At 41.8% G+C, this 25220-nt stretch overlaps 3 protein-coding genes across 15 annotated transcripts in view; 2 read left to right on the top strand and 1 right to left on the bottom strand.

Annotated features, from left to right (window-relative positions):
• The window catches only part of LOC136442196 (lysine-specific demethylase 2A-like), a 58891-nt gene extending 49637 nt beyond the window's left edge, over positions 1-9254 (top strand). Inside the window, exons 13-23 of one of the 2 annotated variants that reach the window (XM_066438936.1) lie at positions 66-281; positions 637-843; positions 1154-1237; positions 1523-1567; positions 1808-1867; positions 2286-2665; positions 3124-3201; positions 4254-4442; positions 4687-4869; positions 5491-5614; positions 6090-9254. In XM_066438936.1, the coding sequence (XP_066295033.1) occupies positions 66-281; positions 637-843; positions 1154-1237; positions 1523-1567; positions 1808-1867; positions 2286-2665; positions 3124-3201; positions 4254-4442; positions 4687-4869; positions 5491-5614; positions 6090-6344 (1821 nt within the window). In that variant the 3' untranslated portion in view covers positions 6345-9254. The remainder of the gene's footprint in view (positions 1-65; positions 282-636; positions 844-1153; positions 1238-1522; positions 1568-1807; positions 1868-2285; positions 2666-3123; positions 3202-4253; positions 4443-4686; positions 4870-5490; positions 5615-6089) is intronic. The other variant, XM_066438945.1, reaches the window with a different exon arrangement.
• Positions 9255-9474: 220 nt separating this feature from the next.
• Positions 9475-12841, bottom strand: LOC136442210 (protein-cysteine N-palmitoyltransferase HHAT-like). The gene is made up of 2 exons (XM_066438957.1): positions 10397-12841; positions 9475-10193 (listed from the first exon to the last, which is right to left on the bottom strand). The coding sequence occupies exons 1-2, from the start codon at positions 11470-11472 to the stop codon at positions 9746-9748; spliced, it is 1524 nt and encodes a 507-aa protein (XP_066295054.1). The 5' UTR covers positions 11473-12841; the 3' UTR covers positions 9475-9745.
• A 2399-nt stretch (positions 12842-15240) lies between these two features.
• The window catches only part of LOC136442136 (unconventional myosin-XVIIIa-like), a 127369-nt gene continuing 117389 nt past the window's right edge, over positions 15241-25220 (top strand). For 5 of the 12 annotated variants that reach the window (XM_066438813.1, XM_066438823.1, XM_066438796.1 and 2 more), the window contains exons 1-3: positions 15241-15683; positions 16118-16141; positions 16665-17639. In XM_066438813.1, the coding sequence (XP_066294910.1) occupies positions 15585-15683; positions 16118-16141; positions 16665-17639 (1098 nt within the window). In that variant the 5' untranslated portion in view covers positions 15241-15584. The remainder of the gene's footprint in view (positions 15684-16117; positions 16142-16664; positions 17640-25220) is intronic. The other 7 variants (XR_010756973.1, XM_066438899.1, XM_066438917.1 and 4 more) reach the window with 3 other exon arrangements.

The following is a 25220-nucleotide window of genomic DNA, read 5'->3' as shown; positions in this document are numbered from 1 at the left end:
CAACATTCTGTTTGTCATGTACAATCATTATATTCCTGATGCCAACTTAATTTCTGTGCCACTAGCCTGTAAAGAAGAAGACCTACGGTGCCTCTGGCAGTGCGACCAAACCCAAGATGAAGTCGGCGACGGGAAACATCAGCCGTCGGCGGACCAGGTGTCGGCAGTGCGAGGCCTGCACGCGGGGGGACTGCGGGGAGTGCCACTTCTGCAAGGACATGAAGAAATATGGCGGCCCTGGACGCATGAAACAGAGCTGCATCAGGAGAAAGTGTATCAGGGTAAGGATGGGAAATTCGCTACATGTATTGTAAATTTGTTTGCTTTTGCGGTAGTATTTCAAGGTATGGAGGTAAGGAGGGTTTTGCAGTGTTATAAGATCGCAGTTGAAACAATTCTGTTGTGCACTAGTTATACAAGGGAGATGTATCCAGTGTGCAGTGTTCGTTTTATTCAGTTTTCGAAAACCTACAGACACGCATGGTACAGGCGGTGTAATAAGAATTATAATAAAAATAAATATATAACACAAAAATTAACACATGTCCAGCACTGCTTAACAGAGACAAAATCATACAAATTACGAAAATATGTACGGAACCCTTTCAGTAATAAGTCTTCCCTTTGCATTCGCAGCCTGCTCTACCAAACAACGCCTCCTGTAAGGTCTGTGGTGCGGATGACCGTGATGAGGAGAGCGACACCACGCTGATGGAGTGTGTGATCTGTGGGGAGATCGTGCACCCCGACTGTCTCCAGTGTGAGGGGGAGGGGGTGGTCAACGACGACCTGCCCAACAGCTGGGAGTGTCCGAAGTGTAGTCTGGAGGGGAAGACTGAGAAGGTGGGTCTGCAACAATCAGACCTGTACAAGTGACCACCTCTTCATAAGGACCACCTAGCCTATATGACCACATTTACTGGTCCCTTAGATAATTTCTCCCATTGACACAAGCATTAAGAATCCTGTCTACAGTGACCATCTGTCCACATAGACCAGATCTGCCCCCTGAGTGGTCTTCTTGGGCAGGTTTGACTATAGTAATTGATTTTGAATAAACAAAGACCAACCCATCTTTATCTAGTTAGACTTATCAAAGATTTATGAATGCAATTGTGGTGGTCTCATGGACTTGTGATGTTTCTGATTTCAGATGATGTGCAGAGTGATGAAGAGACCCCATGCAGCTGAAGGTAGAACTGCAGATGGTGACAGTCCGACTGGCAAAAAGAGAAAGGTAGGTCTTCTTGTTCCTTTCCCATGATCTTCTTTACAAGAGCTACAGCACCAAACATGTTAATGTGCTCATAGACATTTTTTTCAAAGTAGAAAATAAAATGTGATTATCTAAGGAAAGGACAAATCTACTTGTTGATAGATGCTGTTTTTCCTTTGCTTCAATCAACTTTTTTATAACTGCACATTTTTACAATGCAAAATGTTCTTAATGAGAAGCAATTGGGTGTGATTTTTAAACGTTTTTTCTAAAAGCTAATTGTGTACCAATGATTAATGATTTCAGGGATCAAGTACGAGTAGCGAAGTGTCTGATGACTCACCAAAGAAGGTAAATGGGGTTGTGATTCCTATTGTTTGATTACCTTAAGACTTTTGAAAAATGTCTTGAATCAATAATAATGATAATCAAATATTGAATGCTACTTCTAATACAATACTTGTTTGGCTGCAATGTTGCATCACAGGGTCAATCCAATCCAATCTGTATCAATGAATCTGGTATAGCTTAAGGATCATTGGAGTTTCAAGTCACTGACGAACTGTTGTGTTTGTTTTCATCAAACTTTAGGGAAGCACAATTGAAGAAAGCAAGCACCCAGGAAAGAGAGCAAGGAGCAACGAATCACTGGTTAGTTTTCTGGTACAAGTTCAAGAGCTTGTCTCTTTAACCTTTAGCACACTGAAGTAGCCGTTTGGTACCCAATTCTCTTTGTCATGGGGTTAGGCAGCAGAGAGAGGGTTAAAGAGCAAGAGAGACACACTCAGTAATTTACCAATCAGTAATGTTACTTTTGATTAACCTTCTCCCTGCTACTGAACCCTATAACCAATACAAATTTGGTGCCAAATGGTTACCTTAGCATGCTAAAGGTTAAGGTTTCACACATGCACAAAGATAATGTATCACTTAATTTGAGTTAATGCAACAGTTACTGTGCTTGGTACCGTACCTTTTCAGAGAATGAATATGAAATACTTGTTTTAGTCCGGCTAGATGTATTTGAATGGTGTAAGTGTTCATTGGTTTTGTGTTTAATTGTTTGCAGCGTTCAGAAAACAACAGAAGTTTGAAGAAGAAACGACATCATTCCGAGTCTCCCCGACCTGGCACAAGTGACCTTGACAAGGACAAACATGGCAGCAAGAAAGCGTTTGGGAAGAAACTGTCAGGAGCCGTTAACGGACATAGCCAGCCAATCACACTGGTCAAACGTGGCCCACCAAACCTACGCCGCAGCCCTCGCGGACGTAAAGCGCGACCCCCGTCCCCAGCGAGACCGTTGAAGTTAGAACAGCGAGTGATCCGTCCACGGCCAATCAGCCCACCAAACGACAGCATGAAATTGAATGATGGGACTAATCATCCGTTGCCACGGAAACTGTGGATGCTGATTTTCCAGTACCTGGCCAACAAGGAACTGTGCAGGTTAGGACCACATTGCAAGACTCAGATTCTCCATTGTCTCCCAACAAATTGGAGACGTACCATAATCCAATCAAACACAGAAAACTTTAATCTCAAATAAAAGTTTTCAATCCTCTTTAGTATGTTCGATTTTCAGTCGCTTTTTTCAAAATATAAAAGTCAAAGATGAATATTGCCACAGTGATAGCCAGAATCTTTTCAAGGACTGGACAAAATTATGGTTGATGTCTAATCAATATTTTGACTCCAATCACCGAAAATCTAATTCATACCATGACAAACATCACTCCAAAATCTCTTTTTGCCATAGTAACTTTGAGTAACTTAGAAAGAAGATACCAGTCTTACCAGCTCCAAGTTGTAGCAAAAAAAAGAATCAATGGTTACTAAATTTAGATACAAATTCAGATTCTGATCTACTTTTAAGTTCCACATGACGTGATTGGTTGTTCCTGCAGTTGCATGGCCGTGTGCAAGACGTGGAACCGCTGGTGTACGTTTCACCGCCTGAACCAGCCGTCCAACAGTTCCCCCCAGTACGGAACTTTGATTCAAATCAGCAAAACCTCTGATTAGCATAGAGTTATGCCTTGCTGGGTTGTTCATACTGGATGCTACATACTGGATGCAACAGTGTCATGTTGGCTGGCTATACAGTGTACAAAACAAGGGGTTATACAGTTGCATGTCTTCTTGTGCAACTGTACAACTTGTGTTCATTGTGCAACCTACCGTAGTGCACCATGTACGGTAATGCAGGAAACCTCCTTTGCTGCTGGTTTCTTGTGTGTAATGTGCACAGTTTATCTGCAACTAATGTTGAACGCTGTGAAGCTTGTTTTGTACCACTGTCTTAAATCTGAGTGCCTCTGCAGTTACTGATTTTTACTTGTGCTCCATTCTTTCAGTGCTTCTTATGCCCCTTTTTACTTCCAGAAATTTTTGGCTAGCTTACACTATCCTAGGGTGGCTTAGTATTCAAGGAGTTTATTTTCATTGTTATGTTTAACTTTTTTCAAATCATCAGCACAATATCATCATCTACAAGTTCTTGTTGCTATGTACATATAGTACTACTAGTAGCGTACTGTATTTGTGCACATGGCAAATGTACCGTTTAGAGTTCCTAATTCAAATTCATGCTTCTCTCCCAGAATCAGATTCTAATATACATGTACATGTATGTACCAAAGAATGATGATGTCTTTTGCAAGGAAAAGGCAGATGAAAAGGACAGTCAAAAAATGTATGATGTCAAATTTGATGATGATTTGATGAGTTAATTTTCAGATACCTTTCTATGTTTCAATATTGAGTTGTGTTAGGATTTTTGAAAACACATGAGTATGTTGTTTGTTTTGTTTTGTTTGTTTGGACCTTTGTTCAACAATGTTGTGTTCAACAAGACAAGGCAAACCTTTTTTTTTGTGATTTCAGTAGCTGACTCAGTGATGACAGTCAGATAGTGATTGTTACCTATCAAATAACAGATGACCAATGATGTTCCTTATACACCTATGATTACCTATCAGATAACAGATGACCTATGACCTATCAGATGACCAATGGTGTTCCCTATACCATATAGGTGCCTGGCCACATGTAAGACCTGGAATCGTTGGGGGAACGACCATCGCCTGTGGAAGGTCATTGACCTGAGTTATGCCAGGACGTTGAACCCCAGCATGCTGGAGGGCGTGGTCCGACGCCAACCTATGACCCTTGACCTGAGCTGGACCAACGTGCCCAGAAGACACCTGAGTTGGCTGATTCAGAGGTCAGTGGGAGAAACAAAGACTAGAAACTTGTAATTAAGCTGAACTTAAGATGAGGAAGAATCTGAAAGTTTACAAACAGTTTTTGTATTGCCAGTTGCAAGTAAGGTAACTAACAGTGTCACACCATCCAATACCTCAGGATCTCAGATATTGAAGACAGTACAGCAGACCCATGTACCATGTTTGTAGCATTAAACACACACATTTCACCAGACCTATGTACCATGTTTGTGACCCCTCCAGGCTGCCTACCCTGAAGCACCTGGTCCTGTCCGGCTGTGCGTGGTCGGGAGTCTCGGCCCTGTGCACCTCCACATGTCCACTGCTGCGCTCACTCAACCTGTGCTGGGCTGAGGGGATCAAAGACTCTACCATGAAGGACCTCCTTTCCCCCCCTGCTGACCGCCCCGGGGCTCCAGACAACAGGTCTGTCTCGGGAGACATATGTATTCTTAACCTTCTCCCTGCTGCCTAACTCTAACCAATAGAAAATTGGGTGCCAAATGTCTACTTCAGTGTGCTAAAGGATAGCAGGATAAGTTAACGCTCATGAGAAATTAGAGCCTGAATGTTTTGTAATGCCCCCTTTCAACTAGACAGAAAGCCAACTTGGATTTTTGTATCCCTTCATTTTAATACTGGAACATGATGCAAGATACATGTGTATAAAAGTATCGGTATGATTTAAAGGACAGCAAAACACACCAAAATGTTTTTAAAAATCTTTCTGTACCCATGAAGTTATTTGAACGATCTGTCAAATTTTTGGTCACAGCGGTCACAGCCTCTAGTGGAAAGTGTAAGGTGTAAGGGGAATGCATGGGGGCCCATCATTGAACATGGACTTCCATGAAGAAACTTTGACTTCTGTAGTGTGTCATGACACATGTTCAACATGGTTGGTCATTCTTAACATCTGAGGGTTTTGCTAGAAATGTAGTTTGAGATCGTTCAAAGTTTTTCTGGCTACCGTCATAACTTGATGATTAAATCATTGATTTAGTGTTTGTCATATAACTTCATGCTGTTGTCGTTTTGCTAATCCAGGAGCCGTTTGCGAATGATGACTGACCTGCGGTTGGCTGGCTGTGACGTCGCAGAAGGAACTATCCAGCTTCTGGTGAAGCACATGCCCCACCTCAGTCACCTGGACCTCAGCTACTGCACCAAGGTAACCCTCAACCTGCTGACTACTCTACTGCAACAATGAATGCACCCTTAGCTTGAAGAAGGTTATGGTTACACCAGCAATGTTTAAGTCTCAGTAGCTTTTGAAAGAAATCTAGATAGCCTGTTGAATTTCACATGTAAGAGATGTTTGAACTGTCAAAGATAATCTGATAATCTTAAAATTTTTAACCAGCAAAGAAGTCTATAGGTGGCCAAGTTGAAAGGATGTTGATTAAGTGAGTCAAGCAACTAGTATGGAAATGTTACAAGAAAAAGAAATGCTGTATTAGTGCTTGATATTGCATAGGGATCTATACTAATGTGACCAATAGTTCTTCATTACGTCAACCACGCTTTTATATTAGAAGATGTCAACCTAAATGGCTGGTCTTGGTTCAGGAAATGTACAGAATCTGGTTCTAGAACAAACTTTTCTTCTTGACTGACTGAAAGTGGACATATTTCTACCCACCCAGATCAGTGACAGTTGCATGGAACTGCTTACCGTGGAGGGGTCACCAATCCGAGAGTCGCTGACGGACATCAATTTGACGGGTTGCCAGAAGTTGACAGATGACAGCCTAAAACTGCTGAGTCGTTGCCCCAACCTCCTGAAGGTTGATGTGCGATCCTGCGCCCAGGTGTCCCCAGAGGCATGCCAGCAGTTTGCCTGTGGCAGAGACGAGCCAATGGCCATCAAAGAGGACAAGCTGATAATGCTGGCACCCTGAAGGGTGAGGGCTGGATGCAGCAATCCTGCATTAGATGGTCTGGGAGCTACGATGATTTTAGTGGTGCCCGTTTTCGATATGTACCATACTTATTTTTGTCTAATTATGGGGATTGTATACTGACGTGGTTCATATGCAAAGAGTAAACTGTTTATTAGAACCAGTTGAACACAGTATTTCCAGCCCGTACCTTTGGGACAAGATTGTTGGGTTTTTGGAAAAACATCCACTGCATATTCTGCCTTGGTTGACTTTGAAAATAGTGGAGATGTTTTTGCTGTTATGACAATATTACGTATGACAAAACTCTTCAACATTTATCGCAACAAGTCTCCGTAAGCTAAAATTAAGTATGAGGTTGACAAGTTTTTCTCCCTGTTGAATTTTGAAAGTTTTGATAATCATGGTGTCACACCAACTTTTTTTATACTGGAAGACATCATGCTTCAGAGAGAACACCACAGGCATCCCAAACTTTCAAGGACTTTATCAACACACCACCCATTTAGTGATCTACCCTGTCATGAACAGCCTGCGATATAACAATAAAGTACCAAGTGACACTGTACAAATCATCAATGCCACTGTACAATCCCTGACGACGCGCAGAGTGTGGCTCTATGGCTGTGACAGCCATGATACAGACATATCATATCCTTACAGCACTCATCTTTCCAGGGAAGCGTTTTAGACTTTCACGATACAGCAAAACACTTCCATTTCAGTGGATGCAGATAGGTAACATAGAGGTATGGGTCCTAGTGACATCGATGTTTTTGATTCAGGAGTATTACATAGATATTCCAGTTACAGCACTGAAGATAGCACATCATTGCAGCATTGAAGATTCAGACTTCCAAAGGTGCTTAACCCCCTGTGAAAGGTGCTTCATTTGTATCATAGGGTTATTGTTGATGTTGTTTGAAGTTGTACATCAACACAATAATCGTTAAGAATAAGGGATGTACAAAAAGGAGTTATTTGTCGTTTTAGACATTTTTGCATTGGTTCAGTGTTCTGTTTGTCTTTAGATTTATTCAATGCCTTTCTCTGTTTTGTTGTGATCAAAACTTTAACCACAGGATTTAAGGACTAGCTGCCTATAGGACTATGTCCACACTTCATGTTATGGTTCTCAGAAAGTAAAGTTGAGGAGCTATGATGAATCTGAGTAACTCATAACCTGATCAGATAGCATGTTGGAATGTACATGTATATCCCAGAAAATCTTCCCCATAAGTCATGTCATGAGCTTTTCAGAAGTAAGATTTGTTTTGAGGAATGATATTTTGGAATGCTTTGATAAGTCACAGATGGTCACCAAATAGGGGGAAGATTGTAGAAGTGAGTTTTTGAATTTAAGCTGTAGATATCTCTTCACGATTTTTACCTTATTCAGTGTTCTTATTTCTACCTACCTGTTTATACTGTTTAACTTGTTATACATGTAAAGTTTCTGTTTTACCAAGATGGTCAGCCTACCGTACACATAAAAGACTTTGTCTCCAAATGTAGTGTTGATATGTATCTTTGTACAAAGGTGTGCCATGATTGTAAGAGAATGGTGAGGGCACACGTACCAGTTCTTGTCTGTATGTTTTCCAAAGAACTGAATGTTTTGTACAGAGTTTGCTGTGCCACATGTTGAGAACTGTAGCCGTCTTTAAGAGTTAGAGTAGCTTTGGGATATTGTAAGTTACGGTAGCTTATCTACAGCTGTATTGGACACAGAAGCTTCAGCAACATACATATAACAGTTCAAACACTGTAGGACAAAATACAGAACTACAGGTTTCAGTTTTGACCACCAGATGAAGAAAAGAGCCCTTGTGTGTTCTGTGAATGCACAGTCTCTCCCCCCCCCCTCATTTGTGACAATAGTATACATTTCTATATCTAGGAGAAATGCATCTGTTTCAAAAGACTGTGATGAGATGGTGCATTCTTGCAGTGTTCTGTGTGCTGGTGTGAACGATCTTGTGGTGAGAGTACATCATTTCCTACTACATGTACATGATGTGTACGGTATTCTAGAAAACCTTATTTTCCAAAATCCTGCTAACTCCCTGGAGCATTGACTGTGACGACAGTAACATTAAATCTTGTTGATGTACAAAAAGCAGAAACATTTTTTTCATAATTGCTGAAGTGATGACAGAAACTGTGATGGTAAAGTATTGTAGTCTTCACAAATGTCTTTCAAAAAAAGTTTAGGCTAGGATCATTCCTTCTTCCAGTATGGACATCAAAAAGCCACAGATCCTGCTATGACAGTTCGTATGAGAATGTGCTGTAGCCAACTTGTAGGTGATGTACAGGTAGTTGTTTCTACAGATCAAACTGTTTGGAAGATTGGTTACTCTTGTACTTATAATTCACCTTCAGTGTTTGTTATCTTGTGACAAGCTCAGGCACATTGCAGCTGCTGTTTGCTGAGGAAACGCATGGTGGCGCTGTGACTTCCCTTTTATATTTTAAAAAAAGAAAACAACTAGGATGGCACCCAAGCTAGAGCCAGCATGGCCAGTCTAAAAAAATGCTTGGAGAAGAAGTTGTATGTGAAGAAATTAAGGATGAGCCATGTCACAAGGCAGCTTATGTAGAACCTATTGTCACAAGTTATCATCTGTAAACGTTACAATTGTTATTATGCACGAACGTTGTTTCAATACCGTTTATGACTTTGTATTTAGCACTGTTTCACTCTCCTAATGACACTAGGTGGTAGTGGTTATGTTGATCTGAATGGCAATCATTCTCTTTTTTAGACTTTGAACTTTTTACTGCCGATCATATCCGTTTCTTTATCGATATACCTCAATCGTCACTTACTAGTATTTATTATTCTCTGAACGGTGTTGAATCTTGAGTGTTGTTCCTTTCTATTGGAAAATAAAGGAAGTGACTTTACCACTGTTGTTTCAAATGGTTTTGTGTTTGCTTTTTGCTTCAATTGAATTGTCAATCATTTTCTGTCTACGCGAGAAGACACTGATTTTTAGAGAGGTGCAGACGTGACCAATTTTTTAAAAATCCCCTCCTTCCTAAGATACTGTAGTTGCAATTTTAGTTGCGATGTATGAAAGAGCACGTAGAATAAGAACGGTTGAAAAAGCGATACGTAACCTCCTTGGTTGTACATAAAGTGGTCGTGTTTGTATTTTATTTCACCATCAGACAGATTGTACATTGGAAACAATGCCGGTTTCCCATCCATATTTTCGATCAGTGTTCATGCAATAAACTGGGAATGCCGACACTACGAGCAGTTGTACTGTGTACTATGTGCCTGCTGCAGTGCACTCCAATGTTTGAAATCTATAGATACCCAGATCAATATGGTAAAGCCCTATCGTCATGCCAACGTTTGCAAAAGAAAGTTTTAAATACTATTTATTCTTTCACTCTGTCTTGCTCTTCTTATAAAATAAACGTTCCAACTCGAAGATGAGTTGAACACTGCAGTACATTGAGAAGAGCAGACCAAGCGTTCCCACTGGAAAGTTGGACGTCAGGAGTTTGTGGAAGTACACAGAGCCGGCTTGCCTGCCTCCGACGAAAACTAAGTTGTTGATGATTAAGAGAGTAGCGACTGGTGCAAACATGGCTGCTTTCATCCTTCTTTGATTTCTTAGGGAATGTGTGTTTAGGTACGTCTTTGCAGTGTTTGTTTTGATGAGTGCTGTTCCGAGCGATTCCGCCACGATGCCGGCCCAGTTGAAGACACTCCACATGACGATGTTGTCGTGCCCGCCGTGCCAGTAACAAACGAAAGTGAAGCAGGCAGCACTTCCTAACAACTGCCACAACAGTCCCTTGCGAGATCCTCCCATTGGAATATACACGTACCTTTCAGGTAGAAAAAAAAATTATCTGGAATGAATTTTCGATCTGTCAACACATTGAACCTTTTTAACCCTTATTTGGGCCGTCAAAAGTGACTCAACATTCAAGCATTGTGCCATTTCACTGCTACAACTTCGGCTGATAAATACAACAAGGATTTTTTCGTTGGATTCTTTGTGAAGTGGAACACCAAATGGCAGACTTACCTGACGAGAAAAATGTTCAAGCCGCTGTCGAAGTACTTCCACGTCGTCCTGAAGCTGTAACAAGTGCTGACACAGCGGGGAAGGGGTGGGGTTTCTAGTCCGTCCAAGATCGCCAGCGCGGAGGTCAGTCCGTAGAAGATGACGTACTTCACGTGAAGAAAGTGTCCTTGTAAATATCCAATCCCAGCTACAACGAGAGGCGGTAAACTCTCAAAGAGAGGAGTATTCTGTTCCAAGGCACAGAAGTAGAGGAAGTAACAAGCCAGTTCAGTGATGACTGCCCACGCCGTGACTCTACAGATATACCAGCAGACACGCACAGCCCTGTCCACAACAGGAGTGTTGTTGAAGTGCTCCTGGAAAGTATCATACGTAACCACAGGTCCGAGGAACGCCAATGGGATGTAGAAGTTGTAGACGAACAGATCTACGACACTGCAGACTCTCTTGTCTTTCCTTCGACAGACTTCTAAACTGAAGCTGAGCTGGCGGAGGATGGAGATGGCTGTGATGCTGAGAGTCAGGTAATAGGTGGATTCTGATCCTGACAGTCTGTACTGAAGAACTCTGAAGAGACTGGAGTTGAGGGTGGCCACAAGGAACGTTCCTAGCCCCCAGCACAGTAATTTCGACCTCAAAACTGCAGCTGCATAAAAGAGTAGACTGTGCAACGTCAAGAGCGCCAGGGGCTTTAAACCAATCACACAATATAGAGATAAGAGACTGTATGCTAAGAAACACTCTTTCTTGTACTTCGGCAGACATCTTCGCACGATGCTGCTGACGATGACGTGTCCTAAGAAGCAGCTAAAGAGACCGTTCTTGAACCAGGTCTTCCAGAAGGTCCACTCAAAGTCTGTAGAGTCCATCCTCCTTCCAATGAGAGCAGATGCGTTTTGTTTACCACCCAGAAGTTCGATTTCGTTTTCCAGAGACGCCACGTAGACACAGTAGATACTGTAGGCAGCGGGGCAGCAGAAACCGACGGCGTACAACACGATCTCTGCCACCGGTAGACCACAGCTACCCACACCGCCTGAGCTCTTATTATTCACTGCCTTGGTGGTTGGTGACATGTCCTGGTTTTTGTGGCAAACTTCGTAAGGCTTGCTGTCGCTCGGGAGCTATTTACTCCTTGTCTGAATAGAGCGTTTCGTAACGTCGCATACGGTACAGTTTTCGTCTAGTTGAGCCGTGCAGTCCTCGTCCCTTGAGCTGTTGCTTTCCTGGCATGTTGCATTCTGTCCTCTTAGTGCAACGTTGTGTCCCCTTAGTCTTATTACCTACGTCATGTGCGTATACACAGAAGTACCCGTGACAAATTTAGATATTTCCCCTTATCAATAATGCATGTGGATTTACATGAGACAAGATTAGAGTATGATAGATTGAGGGTCAAATCAAGTTATCAATTTTAGGAAACGAACGACGCTCCCACTTCCGTCACAAATCGTGGTTGATCCAGTCTATAATCCCTGGCGAGATGCACACATGGGTTCCCTTTATAGCCTAGCCATAAACCATTAGCCTCGTGTTCCTTCGTATCCTACATACAAAGCATGATTGACAGAGCTCTGGTTTATCTCAGATGTGTTCCAACAGAAAAATTGAGATGGAAATTTGTTGAGTAAATTGGAACATACGTTTGCTTTCAGAATGCTGAGTGACATCAACGTTCTGTGTTGATGAATATTACACATGAACACCTCTTGACAACGTTAGTGGGTTGCAGAACTGAAACATACGTTTGCTTTCAGAACGCTGAGTGACATTACGGTTTTGTGTGAATCACACGAACGCTGCTTGACAACGTTATTGGGTTCTTGACAAAGCGTGTACTTCAACTCAAACGAGAAAATCTCGTCGAAAAGAAGGTTCCAAATCAAGCCAGATTCTGTCAGTATTGTGAGACAAAGCGATGGGCATCAGTAGTCTCTACCAGACTGACTACGCCGGCTATAGCAGGGAGAATATTTGCAGGTAGAGTTTGGCCACCATACATTCTCCTTTGCCAACGCGGAGGGGGAAATGTTATCCTTCCCGTGGACTGACTATTCTGGCCAATTATTTCCTTTTTTGCCGAATTCTACTATCCGTACCGCCGTAGGAAGGCCTGGTGGAGGCTAGGGCATCAGCGCAGAGGACTACACTGTAAGCTGCAATTTCCAGTCGCCCGTGACGTCCGTGATCTATGTCTAATTGATGGTCTCGAGAGACATATTCGATGTTCAGTTACAAAGTACAGTCTCTTATCTCAGGTCAATAAATCAAGCGAACAGGAGGGCCGTTTCGACAGAGCATCTGTTCAGCCATCCCGGAACCTGAGCCCCCACCATGAGTTATGATGACAGCACGAAAACGGTTGTCTGTGTTCACATCACGCGATGCGGGTAGTGCTCTAGTGGAGCTGCCGACACAACAGTGAATAGTTACAGTCATGTACAGCACTCTGGAACAAGAAAGGAAACTATCTGTCAGAAAACGTGCGATAGAATAATAACTAAAATCGTGTTATAACGGAAGGGGAAGGGCGAGCTAGCAACCCCTCCCTGTGAAAATGTACCCTGCTACCAGAGTGCTGCTCCTGAAGCAGCAAGGAAACGTGCTGACCCATGCACAATTAGGCGCTACAAGGTGAACAACAACAACAACGTGTCGAAACTTAGAATCGAATCAATCATCCCTTGATGGACTATGTAGAGCCCATACTATATAACATACTCGACGGTCCACTTTGTATGGTTTAATAGAGAAGTACTAGTCGTTGTTAGTCTTGGCCTATATTCATATATCACCACACCATTCAGTGCTGTACATTTCTACGAAGAGTCTTTGTAGTGCATACCTCTCAATTTTTCATTCTCCATTCCAGCACATCCAAGGAATGCAAAGCTAAGTTTGAAAAGTGAAGAATAAAGAAGTTGAACACTTCCAGAGGAGTTAGAATTACGCAGATTACGTACATGGTTTTCACCATGAACTTCCTAATAGGGTAGCCTTCCATTCGTTTCGTCAATTATACAATCAACTGCCATTATATAATAGAATCAAACTCTGGTAGAATCGATGCCAATCTTATTGTGTCGTCAGCTTTCCACGCGGCCTTGATTTAGATGATCTTATAACAATTATGTCGGATATAAAAGATAACGCTCTGTGGGAGACATACCCGCCAAGTCTTGGTGGAAGCAATATCAGGTGTTGTTGGAGGGCCTCCAAAATGTTATGTTTCCTTGGCTTCTATCAGTGAAAACTTCAACTTTTATTTTGTGACTACCCCAACAATGTGTTAGATAATATTCTGTATGATCACACAGTCTACGTTCTAGCTCTGTTCGGCTTTCTAAGCCTTGTCATTCAGACGTGTTTCAGTTCTATATCTGCACACTCAAATGGTCGCTAAATCAGCACCAAGGACAGTTACAACGCCGGAAACCTGGAAACATTTCCGTTCCTGTTTAGAACTGCTGATTCGCGTTAACTTATCATTATGGTTCATATAGTACGGACAAAGTAATCGCACGATCCATATACATACCATTCTAGAGAAAAAACAACATTGTGTACGTACCTACATTTCTTTAAGTTCTCTTGGAACTCGATACTGAACAACCCTCTGTAGTATAGTAGAGATGTTCGTCTATATTTCCGCAGGTAAATTGTGCCGTTGAATAGTTAGCATACAGGGTAAGCAGTCGTCATACCGACAGATTTGCATGCGAAACTATACCCATGTAGGTCCGTGAAAAAGACCCAGGTTTTCACGTTCCAGCTTCTGTGACGTTGGTTAGTGAAATGTGTTCCCTGTCAAAATGTACTGCATACATGTAATCAATCTCTTGATTGATCCATAATTTATGTAACAAGCCTGCCCCACAGGCGCGCATTTCTAAGCTCCTGTCAGAGTACGGCAAACTCACGCACGTGATGATACAGGCGTCTGTCTATATCTATCTATCGATCTTTTTACTGATCTATTACATGTTTTATTACTTTTATATATACCACTGTTTTACCACAAGTCATACAGGAAGTTTCTGTGCAAAAGCGGCTGTTTTTACTTAGTTTTTCGTCAATTTTTCATATGGTTCGCTCGTTTTCCATATCAGTCCCCATGTTTTATATAAAATCCTCACAGTTTGATAAAAGTCGTTTGATTCCCCTTAGCAAATCAATTATATCATGAAATTCATATGAATACGTCTGGGCCTCTGCGTAAACTTTTTGCAGGAGTTTTGATAACAAGAATTGCAGATTTTCATTTGGAACTTCTTCCTCAGTTAGAACTGGTCTGCATGGTTGTAGACTACAGAAGTAGCGTTAACGTTGATTCATTATTCTTCCAGTTGAATAATGCGTTAACGCCAGCTTAAATGGTCATCAAAACCAGTCTGTAATGCAGTAATGAAACTCGTCGGAAGAGGTCCTCTCAACATGGTAGTGTGGGCGTGATGCCAGGCAGGGATTTCAACCGGGTTATTCAGACACGCAATCGATCTTATCAAGGACCTCCTTGATCTTATCAAAGCTACCGGTTACAGATGACGTCGCTGTCTTATAATGGTCTGACATCAGCTTTTAGAAGCTGACATCATATTTTTATTGAATAGTGTAACGGTAACATATAACGTTATATTTGTCAAAAGATCGCATTCTATTAAATGTTTAGAAAGATTAACATTTACACCATCACAATTGCATTCAGGTTCAGAAATTCTTTCTCAATGGGCTTAAAATATTTAATGGGAAATCTTTCATTCTGTAATTCGTAGCCGCATAAACCAGGCTCCGCCCCCTTGGGAAAAGTGGCAGATTCCGTAATCTGACCCTTGCACCTGCTACAATACCCCGGATGTTCGAGCGCCATTTTGAATGTTGAAACCGAAGAAAAGCTGGGAAAACAGTCCGATCGCCTCCCCCACTGGCGAGATCACCACTTCCCAACCCTCGGGATTGCTTTACTCGATGTAAAAATCGAGTTGATAATTGCTGACACGGTTGTTTGGCGACGTAGACCGTCCTGGGACGCTCGGGCTAACCGAGCTCTGTAGTGACCCTTGACTTGTCGGTGCGGTCTCACATCTTGTGCGCTATACCTGAGCGCCTCTTCTGTCAGTCCAACGCCCCGGGGGACTAGGTGTGCGGCAATTATTTCAACTAGAGATTCCAGTCAGGGGAGTGATTCGCCATGTTTTCACGAAAGAAGAAAGACAAGGATAAAGAGTCAAAGGAGGAGCGCAAGAAGGAGAAGAAAGACAAGAAGGAGAAAAAGGAGAAGAAACACAAGGTAGGTGTGACGCCTAGGCAAGTTGTCTGATACCTTACACTATGCACGCCAGTTCCTGATCATTTTATCGTAGGGCATGGGTCCAAAATAACCAATTTAGTGAGATATTTTGGAGATATCTGTACTACACACACACACACGAGTGAGCATTTTACCTAAACCTTTACCCGTGAGAACGCCCTGCCAGATGGTATCCGATTGAAATGTATTACTTCAAAACAAGGTGTACGTTTCATAAACAAGTCCTCGAAACGTAGAAATCAACTGAAGACAAGTCTGCATGAAATACACAGGTTAAATACTGTTGTTAAACAAATCTGCGTAAGATTTGTAATTATGCCGGTGTCTGAGTTATAATTACTGTAGAACACTATGGTTGTGTTAGAATATGAATGACTCCGCTTTCTTTTTTGTTGTTTTCGTATTCTTCACAGTTCTTCTCCAGGGGAGAACGAAGGGTACTGTGCTGCTTTCTTTCTTTTTACTCTAAATCTAACCTCGATTTTCTGAAAATCCGTCCTAATCCTATGATATGTCTACAGAATCAATGGGTAGGGAGGAGGTTTGGACAGATGGCATGGCTATTGATCAAGCCTTCATGCATGGTATTGTTATGCAGTGGTAGTGATTGTCCTTCATCAAGTCTTGTTCACAACAATCAACTACAGGTTTCAGATGCATGCTTCCCACCAATAACACAAAATCATGCATGTCGAATGAATGAATATAATGGAAATACAGTAGATAGAAAAAATGCACTGTCAAGTTCTATAATGGATCGAGGCAAGCTCAGGTACAGTATGTAGAAGCTAGCCTCATTTGTGATTACTCTTTTTTATACAGCAAGTCATGAAGATACATTAATGCATGTGTAAGGAGGAACCACTGCACAGAGTATTATATAACTTTGTTTTGTCTCCCTTTTTAAGGTGTTTAGTTTTTGGGTATTTTTCAAATGTTGTCTTTTCCTCATTCCATCAGGACCATTCTGGTATGAGCCACGAGGAACTGGCTCAGCTTGAGGAATCTGCTCTGAAGCGCGGAATTTTCAACGTGTCTCTCACACGGCGTAAGAAGCACCAGCCCGACCAAGATTCGCTAGAGAACCAGCCAATGGCGACACAGGCGAGCGACAGCAGCGAGACGTCCAGTCTCAGCTCCATGGGACGGGGATCCGGTCAGTTCCCCGCTGAGGCTCTTGAAGGGGCTACGGCAGCACCAGTTCCACCTCGCCGCAGTTCTGACAACCGGCCCCCTGTTCCTCCGAAACCCGCAGCACGGCCAAAGAAAGGAATTCTAAAGTCAAGTTTCGGAAAAGCGGATAAGATGCGCATCTCAGCACACCTTGACGACACCCACACTCTGGCTCGGAATACAGTAATGAACGAGAATCTGTTCTCAGGTGACGAGGAGCAGCCATTGGAGGCTCCTCCTCGCAAGAAGATAACCAGTCCGAGAGCAGCGAAGGCAGAAGTACCACAATTTCCACAATTGGGTGAGAAAACCTTCAATGCCGATCTCAGGCTGCCTGCAGTAGCCCCGCCTAAACCACCTCGATCACGGGACATCAATATCAATCGACAACCAACAGGAGATTTCGGGTTCTCTCTGCGGAGGGGCGTGATTGTGGAGAGAACCTACGATAACAAGGAGCTACAGAAGGTGGTGCATTTCGCCGAGCCGACCTTCGCGAAAAACAACCTGACTGGTCTCCTCCCCGGGGACCGGCTGGTGGAAGTGAACGGGGTTAACGTCGAGCAGTGCACGCGAGATGAGGTCGTGGAGATGATCAAGAAGTCCGGGGATTCGGTCAACCTGAAGGTGCAGCCGATCCCGGAGTTGAGCGAGCTTACCTCGCGTACAGGCAACGAAGCCGAGACCCCGGTGGAGCAGTCTCCCGTGCACACCGGCACGCTGAAGAGGAGCGGCAGCATGCGATACAAGAAGGACAAAAAGGTTCGTGTTCTTTCATTTTTTTACCACAGTCCTTCTTATCGCTATGTCAGAACGGCGTAAACAGGTATTCTCCTTGAAATGTGGTTGTGGAAGACTTACAAAATTTAAAAAAACCACACACATCTAATATCTATCCTGCGCTGTTGTCAACAACAGCACTCATCTTAATGACTTCCTTCAGGAAATATCAAGTCTCCCACAGGAAATGTTTATTCCTGTGCATCTCCTTATACTGGAAGTTCTGCACGCACAGATAAGGCATGTCACCTAGAGCAGAGATTAGCATCGGTAATCCAGGCTAACATATGCACGAGACACAGACACACACGTCACAGTTAGAACAATAAGAACTGGTCCGACAGGTTTGGAGAGATGTGTAAGTTGGCTGGCAGGTACTAGTGTTAGTACAAGTGATCACATACAGGTGATATACCGGTAATGATACTTTCCTTTGGGGTATTTGGTATGCTTTTAATTTTCTTGTTATTTAAAAAAAAGAGAAGAATGAAACTATGATATTCAAATGGTTGTACATTGTAATTGTAGTACTGCTGTGCCTTTCATTGTACGAAGCTGCAAAAATGTTTTTTACAACCTTAAGCTTGTACAGTTTTGAAGTGTATGAAGACTTGAACTTTCAAGTCACTTGTAAATTCAACTTCTTTGTCACTGGCATATCAGTTCGATTAAGGAGACACTACGTACCACATAGCGGTGTAAACCATTGATTTTGTATATATGCATGGTTCTAGTATTGAGCATTTTCTCCTTGATTATTTATAAGGAACGGTTTATTACAAATGACAAGGTTTCAGGTTCCCTTTTTTCCAGTATTAGAATTCTAAAAATGTTTGAATATCCAGAGGATATCAGAATTCAATTTGTAATAGACATCAATTGTAAACTGACATTATAGGTATGCTATTTTGAGGTTATACTGTAATCCATCTGCTTGTGTTGAGAGTGTATGTGCCTGGCTGGATATTGTCAGGGTCTGTACTGCATTAAGAAGAGTTCTGTTTTGAGAGATTGGATATCTCTGCACCTATTAACCTATGGTCCTGGGACAATAAATCAGACTAAATGGACAGGGGTTTGGTTGCTGGTTTGGATCACTGATAGTACATATCACAATATGAGACAAACCTTAAAGTTAAACAATCCAAATCTGTCTTTGATTACTTTTGTATTGAAGTGGTCTTAATAAATCACAAAATGAAAGTTTATTTTTTTCTTTCATTTACATGTTTGAACCTGTCATGTATGTGCTTAAATTCTGCTCCAGAATGAATTCTAACAACACAGGTGAACTAATATCTGGTTTCTATAGAGTAGAGTAGAGTAGAAAATGTCCCCTGAACAAAAGTATTTTCTTTTGTATTTGAAGAGGCTCATGTGCCATGCTAGGCGTAAATTTGGTGGTTGTGTCTCAACATCTGTGACTACTTTTGTAGCAAACACAGACATTCTTCACTGTAATGACCCCCATTTATCACCAAGGACATTCCCAGTAACACAGGAAAAGCCTCTTACAACTTTACACCACATCTTCAACTGTTATCAAGGGGTGCCATCGTACCAGTTTAGACAGCCCCAACCTTAGCTTAGATGTTGAGCAGTGAGGCTCAACCAAAAACAACACAAAGTTGCCAGACTTTACCCACTGGGCTCTTGTAAGGTAAATATTGAACGTGTACATTTTGCCAGGCTGTTCGTACCCGGCACATGTGCTAACAAAGGCTTACACCCAGAGAGCAATGCCAGGCTTCCAAACCTGTAATTTGTTGATGCCAAGCCTATACTAACATTCCTATATTTGTCCCATGTTTTGACAAACCAACTAGTGGCACTGCTAGGTTAGGCTGAGAGGTAGATTGGGTTAAGCCGCTGTGGATTTGTGGAGTGCCGTCGATCCTGAGCCAAGCTTAATGTCACCTGGTAGCCCAGATTATACACTATACATGGAATTTTCTTTGGTTTGAAAGTTTGATAGACGAGTATCAGTTCATGAACATGTCAGCAGGCAACTTTCACTTGTTGAAGACAGTTACAAATTGATCCACATGTTGACCTAAATTGAAAACAGAAAAGTCATGTCCCATAGATTTTAAAGTTTCATTGAACAACCTGCAGTGTAATGTACTTAATGTTTTATAAGCTCATGATCAGTCATATATTTGGATTGGTGCTTCCCCCAGCCATAGAGCAAGCTTTAAGTACAGTGTATTGTTTTCCGTAGAAGAATTCAGTAAAGGGAAAATAACTGAAAATGTTAAAGATTTCTTACATGACATCTATATTGTTATGCCTCACTTATACTATGACAAGTTGCCCATAACCTCATCAAGTTATCCCATATGGCTCATACTTAGTTATAGGTAATTAATTTTTCCCAAAAACTTCAAATATATGTCCCATAAAATCATATCATTAGCTCTATTGTTCATTCCCTTATACAAGTATCCCAAGGGAACCCTGAATCATTGGTTTGTGAAATTAGCGGCATAAACAGAATAGATACATCCGACATCACCAACATGTAACAGACTGACTTTTTACTATTGCCACAATATCAAAATAAAGGTTTCGAGCCATATCTAACAATAGTAACATGAGTAGTTTGGTATTGATTCATACTGTAGTAGTCATGGACTTGGATATGTATTTATTCATGTATGTTCATATAATATGATGTCAGAGTGCGTCATTTACTAGTAGGCGTAATCCTTGTGCGTCGAATGACATCAGCCTTAATCATGTACAGGTAGATATAGCCTTGAGGGTAAAGTATTTTATTTCAGAAATCTGAAGAAATCTGAAGAAATTTGAATTGCAGTTGTAGCAAATGCCCATGGTTATACCTTTGTCTCGGTGTAAGTTTCATCATTATATGTAAGTTTACGTGTATGGTACTGGTTATATACATATATCTTTTTTTCATTGACTTGGAGATGTCTACATATGTTTTGTGGGTTTGCCGCAGACTATAGAATCTCGCAGGCGTGGAAATGTGACATTTCCTGCTGTGGTTTGTGTGGAATTCCCTCCACAAGGCAGCCATACAGCGTGCCCACTTATCTGGAAAATTGTTGGTTTCCCTGGTACTACCCAAGAAAAACTGTACATCCTACTGTGAAGCTGCAAAAATAGTCATTTTCTCTTTCTCTCATTTTCTCGTCAGATTTTGAGACAAAATGTTCCTTGGACTCCGAAGTTGGTGAGGTTGGAAAATGCCAGGAACATTTGATGAAAAGAAATCTTTGACCCATAACTTTTTGCTACATATTATGAGATAAGTGTTTTGATGTAGCCTCCTTCGCAGCCTTCTAGGAGTGGCAAATATGATATCTCCAGTATTAGAACCTGCCCCCAATATGTTGAAAACGGCAAGCACGCTCCCCCCTAAACATAGACACAGGATAATCCTACAAGGCTGCGAAGTAGGCTACATTTGATGCTACTACTACTCCTATATTAGCAGTGAAAGTTGTGTTGGGTGATGTTTTCTTGTCCTGCCCCACTGCGCTGCTGTGATGTATGCCCGGCTGGTTGAGTGCTTCTCGATGGGGTACTTTTGTGGTTAGTGCTGTGCTGGCGAGGGGAGAGGATCAAGGGACAAAAGGGCACACAGGAGCCTGGCTTTGGCACATGCTTCCTTCTAAGTGCCAAGAACTGCAGCAACACCCAAATCCATGTCTGAGAATGCTGGTAACTTTTCCATGATATACAAAAAAGCAGAAATGTTTGTGGTGGTTAAAACCGCTGCAAAAAGCTGTTTCATTCTGTGACTGTAGCACTACTATTGTTTCAAACATGAACTCAAAACTACCGCAAACACTCTATTTTCTCCTTACAGCAAAATTAAATCCCAGTGAACATTTCTGCATTTACAGTATCTGTAAATTACATGTATTACATTTAGGTATAGCCCTTTGATATACAAATGGAGGGAAGAATGAGAAACAAGTTTTGGTGGAAGTAATCATTCATTGTCAAGAAGGAATGAAAAGAATCTGACAGACTGTGTGGAGTATATACAGGATGACTGAATAGTCTGTATCAACCTGCCACACTGGCACACTATGACAGTGGGAGAACATAAGGCATCCAACAGGGATGCTTTGTGTATTCAGTCCATAGGATTTACACCATAAAACAAGTGCTGAAGGAACAGTGAAAAGGCACACAATGGACATAAAAGAGCAGCTCGGTTTTGCACAGGTGTTGTATTGTCAGGTGCTTGTGTACACATTCAAAGGATCCTAACATTAAAGCGGCTACATGGCTGCTATGTGTTAAATCAGATGTATTCGCTGAAACATGATTCAGAAGACTTTGTAAAAACTTATCTCATAGTAATAGCATATTAGCCATCCATTTTTCAATAGTCATACTACAGTAGCAATGACAATGCAGGCTTAATCAACCATTCTATAAAGACTGCTTACCGTTATTGTTATAGGAACATAGTTACCTATTCAGCTTGAAAAGATTGCATTGAGCTCATTAAATCTAGACATGTTTTTACATAGTGGGAAATGCCCTAGCTGCTTTTGGAAGGCAGTCAGCCATTAATCTCCAAGCAGATCCACACCGGGCGCGAAAATCGTAGTATGCTAGCCAGAGAAGGTCCAGTCAGCCAGAGAGGGTCCAATAGCCCGGTAGGGATCTGCCCTTAGACGGACCTGAACAAGGTTATTAACCGGCACGAGGAGGGGCAGCCTATTGAGAAAGGTGCCTCTACTCCTCCTCGTGCCTGCTTAACTCCAACGTGAAAACTGGCAGGGATTATCGTTTTACAACCCCGAATCTGGGACGAACCCGGCCGGCCGCGCCATTTCACAGCGGGAGTTTCCCCTCAGATACAATAGTGCGGGAACACACCGCATCACAACGCATCAAAGCAAAGGTATCGACATACAGACTTTTCCGTTAGACAAATTTGCACCATTAATTTCTAGCTTAATGTTAAACCATAATTGATTAAAATGTCGTTTTATTTATGTGAATGCTTGGTGTGTCTTTTTTTTAACCACAACTTGGAATCTGTTTTTGGCCATTCTTTCACGCTTGGATGCGGTGCAAAACCACGCCGAAACACCGCCATCTTTCAGTGTCTTTGTATCTTTTTCTCGCGTCTATATTTAGTTCAGTAAAACCCGAGTCTTGTCGTTTGTCATGTCTTGAGTTATGGCAGAAGCCATGGCGTCGTCCGGTGGATCGAGAAGTCTCTACATAACGTCCTTACTTGGTCGCTGATTAGCGCTCGTAACGGTGAGACGATCGAAACAAGTTTTGTTTCACGGCAGACACAGCTGCAGCGGAATGTAATTTGGTAGCACAGGGATTTCCCCTTGCCCGTCGCAATCCCAACAAATACATCTTTACTCTCCAGACATGCTAGAATGGCATCTAGTTGAGTCTCCTTTATTTCAAACTCCCAGATAGCACGGAATTACGGCGGACTCTTTCCGTCCACCAGTGCTTGCTTGCTTCCATTGTTATCTGGAATTCAAACCTGCCGGGTAACTGTGAGACGGCGCGCAGCTGACCCATGACGGGCGCCGGGCTTCGAACGCCGGCACAATTCGCACCTTCTTTCTAAGCGCAGTTTGACTGCGGGGAGATTACTCTCATCTCCCAAATAAACATACCCCCCGGAATAAACATACCCCCCGGAAAAATCTTCAAAATCTAATAAACGTACCCCCCGGAATAAACATACCCCCTGGAAAATTACCAAATTGACACGTAAACTGTGTCCATGCTACTTCTGTCCTAAGCAGGTAGGTTCTTTTTATTCATTTATGACTGATTCATCTATTCAGATTTACCATATTTGTGGAAAGATTGAAATACAGGTGACTATCACATTTTCAAGATGTCAACCCATGGCCAGACCAGACTGTAAGGTTTGATCCACTCACACTGGGAAGGACCCGTACTCTTTGTAACACGTAAATGTATTATATCCAAAATTGTTGGAAAAATTGGGCATAGGTTCCACGCTATGACCCCTAACCGGGGGCCAACGGTGCTTTCAAATTCAACAAGTGGAAATGTGCATGATATACATGCATTTTCTTCTTGGAACTTGAAGCAAGTGATCTAGGAACATTGTATGAAGTGACATATGATAAACAAAAACAGAAGTAGTCGCCAAACTTTTCAAGTTCACTTGGATGGGTAACACCTTCAGAGTCTACTCTTTTTTCACACACATGTATCAACATTTAGAACTCAGTAAAAGTATAACTTATTTCTAAAAGCCATATAGAAAGGACGAACTATGACATGTATATGATTTTTTTTTATATCTCAACTTGCCATTTATTGTGTTATGCTTTGCATGTAGAAACAGAGATTTGTATGCTTTTCACAAAATCACATTATTATACAATGTTAAGGACATTACCATATATTGTCCTTGGTTGTGTTGTTGCAATCCAAATAATTTCAAATCCAAAAATTACCCTTGTATGTAGAAAAGAAAACTTTCATTTTGAGAGACTAAATAGTCAAACAAATTTATTGTTTAGATACAGAAACCACAAGCTTGTACAATGTTGCCAAAAACCATAGGGTTCTCATGTTGCACATCAAAGCCTGAGCTAGACAGAGCGGCGTCAGTACAAACCCTCCCATACAGTAAGGGGCGGGGCTAACAGAAGCTACACGCAAACTTCTTGGAAAGCCCCGGCATTCTCTCTGTAGGGGAGCGATCTTTTTAAAAGCATTTTTATGTGATAATAACCGTGATTAGATTGCATTCTAATAGTGTATAGACTTTATTACACAAAATTTTCTTTGTTGAAATTCTGTACAGTACGTGTTGACTAAGGCAAAGGAGTTTTATTTGTAGATCAAAAATTGAAAAAAGTGTTTCCCCTTCGTGGAGGTGAGCTTTTCCATTCATGACAAACTTTCCCACGGACTCACTGCTGTGCGTCTTTACTGTGGCGATTTTCGAAGGACTAAATGTTCATGTTTGTGGTAGGATTGAAACCGTTTGGTATATTTTGAAAGTGATTGTACAGTTGTTAATACTAATTACACAATTTTTACGTGGACTGGTGTTTTTAAATTTTCAAAGTTTTGGCTCCTTGATCTCACGTGAGCAGAGTAATTTTACATGTGTACTTGAAACACGGTGCGCCGCTGGCATATTCATGTAATTTGTTTTCTGATCAGCGTGCTATGATTTACGATGTAAATAGAGACTGTCAAAGTTGTGTATATGAAAAATACGTTTCAAAACTTCATTGTGCCGTCTTATTTTCCCCTTAAATAACAACGTTTAATTTGTAGCGAGATCGACCGATATGTTAGTAACGCCAGGATTTCACAAATGCCGGGTCATTGTAGCGGCGGGGAAATCCATGTCATTTGGTCTAAAAGTAGCGATTTAGGAGCACAAATATCGGGGAAATATGGGGAAAAAACTAAACTTTCGTTATATTTGGGATCTCTGGTAAGCAAAGCCCTGATGAATTTTCAAAAAAACAATAAACGTACTGTCCAAAATAAGAACGTACTGGGTGGATTTTGAGGCTGAAAAAAATAAACGTACCGGTACGTTTA

This window comes from Branchiostoma lanceolatum, chromosome 1, assembly GCF_035083965.1.
Source record: "Branchiostoma lanceolatum isolate klBraLanc5 chromosome 1, klBraLanc5.hap2, whole genome shotgun sequence".
NCBI classification, from domain to species: Eukaryota; Metazoa; Chordata; class Leptocardii; order Amphioxiformes; family Branchiostomatidae; genus Branchiostoma; species Branchiostoma lanceolatum.
This window is presented reverse-complemented; position numbering and strand designations above follow the sequence as displayed.

Bases quoted from the DNA above. Each gene is read 5' to 3' on its own strand.
- LOC136442210 (XM_066438957.1), bottom strand. From the start codon at position 11,472: ATGTCACCAACCACCAAGGCAGTGAATAATAAGAGCTCAGGCGGTGTG. The intron at 10,194-10,396 runs GTAAGTCTGCCA...TCTACCTGAAAG, and splicing joins TTGAACATTTTTCTCGTCAG to GTACGTGTATATTCCAATGG.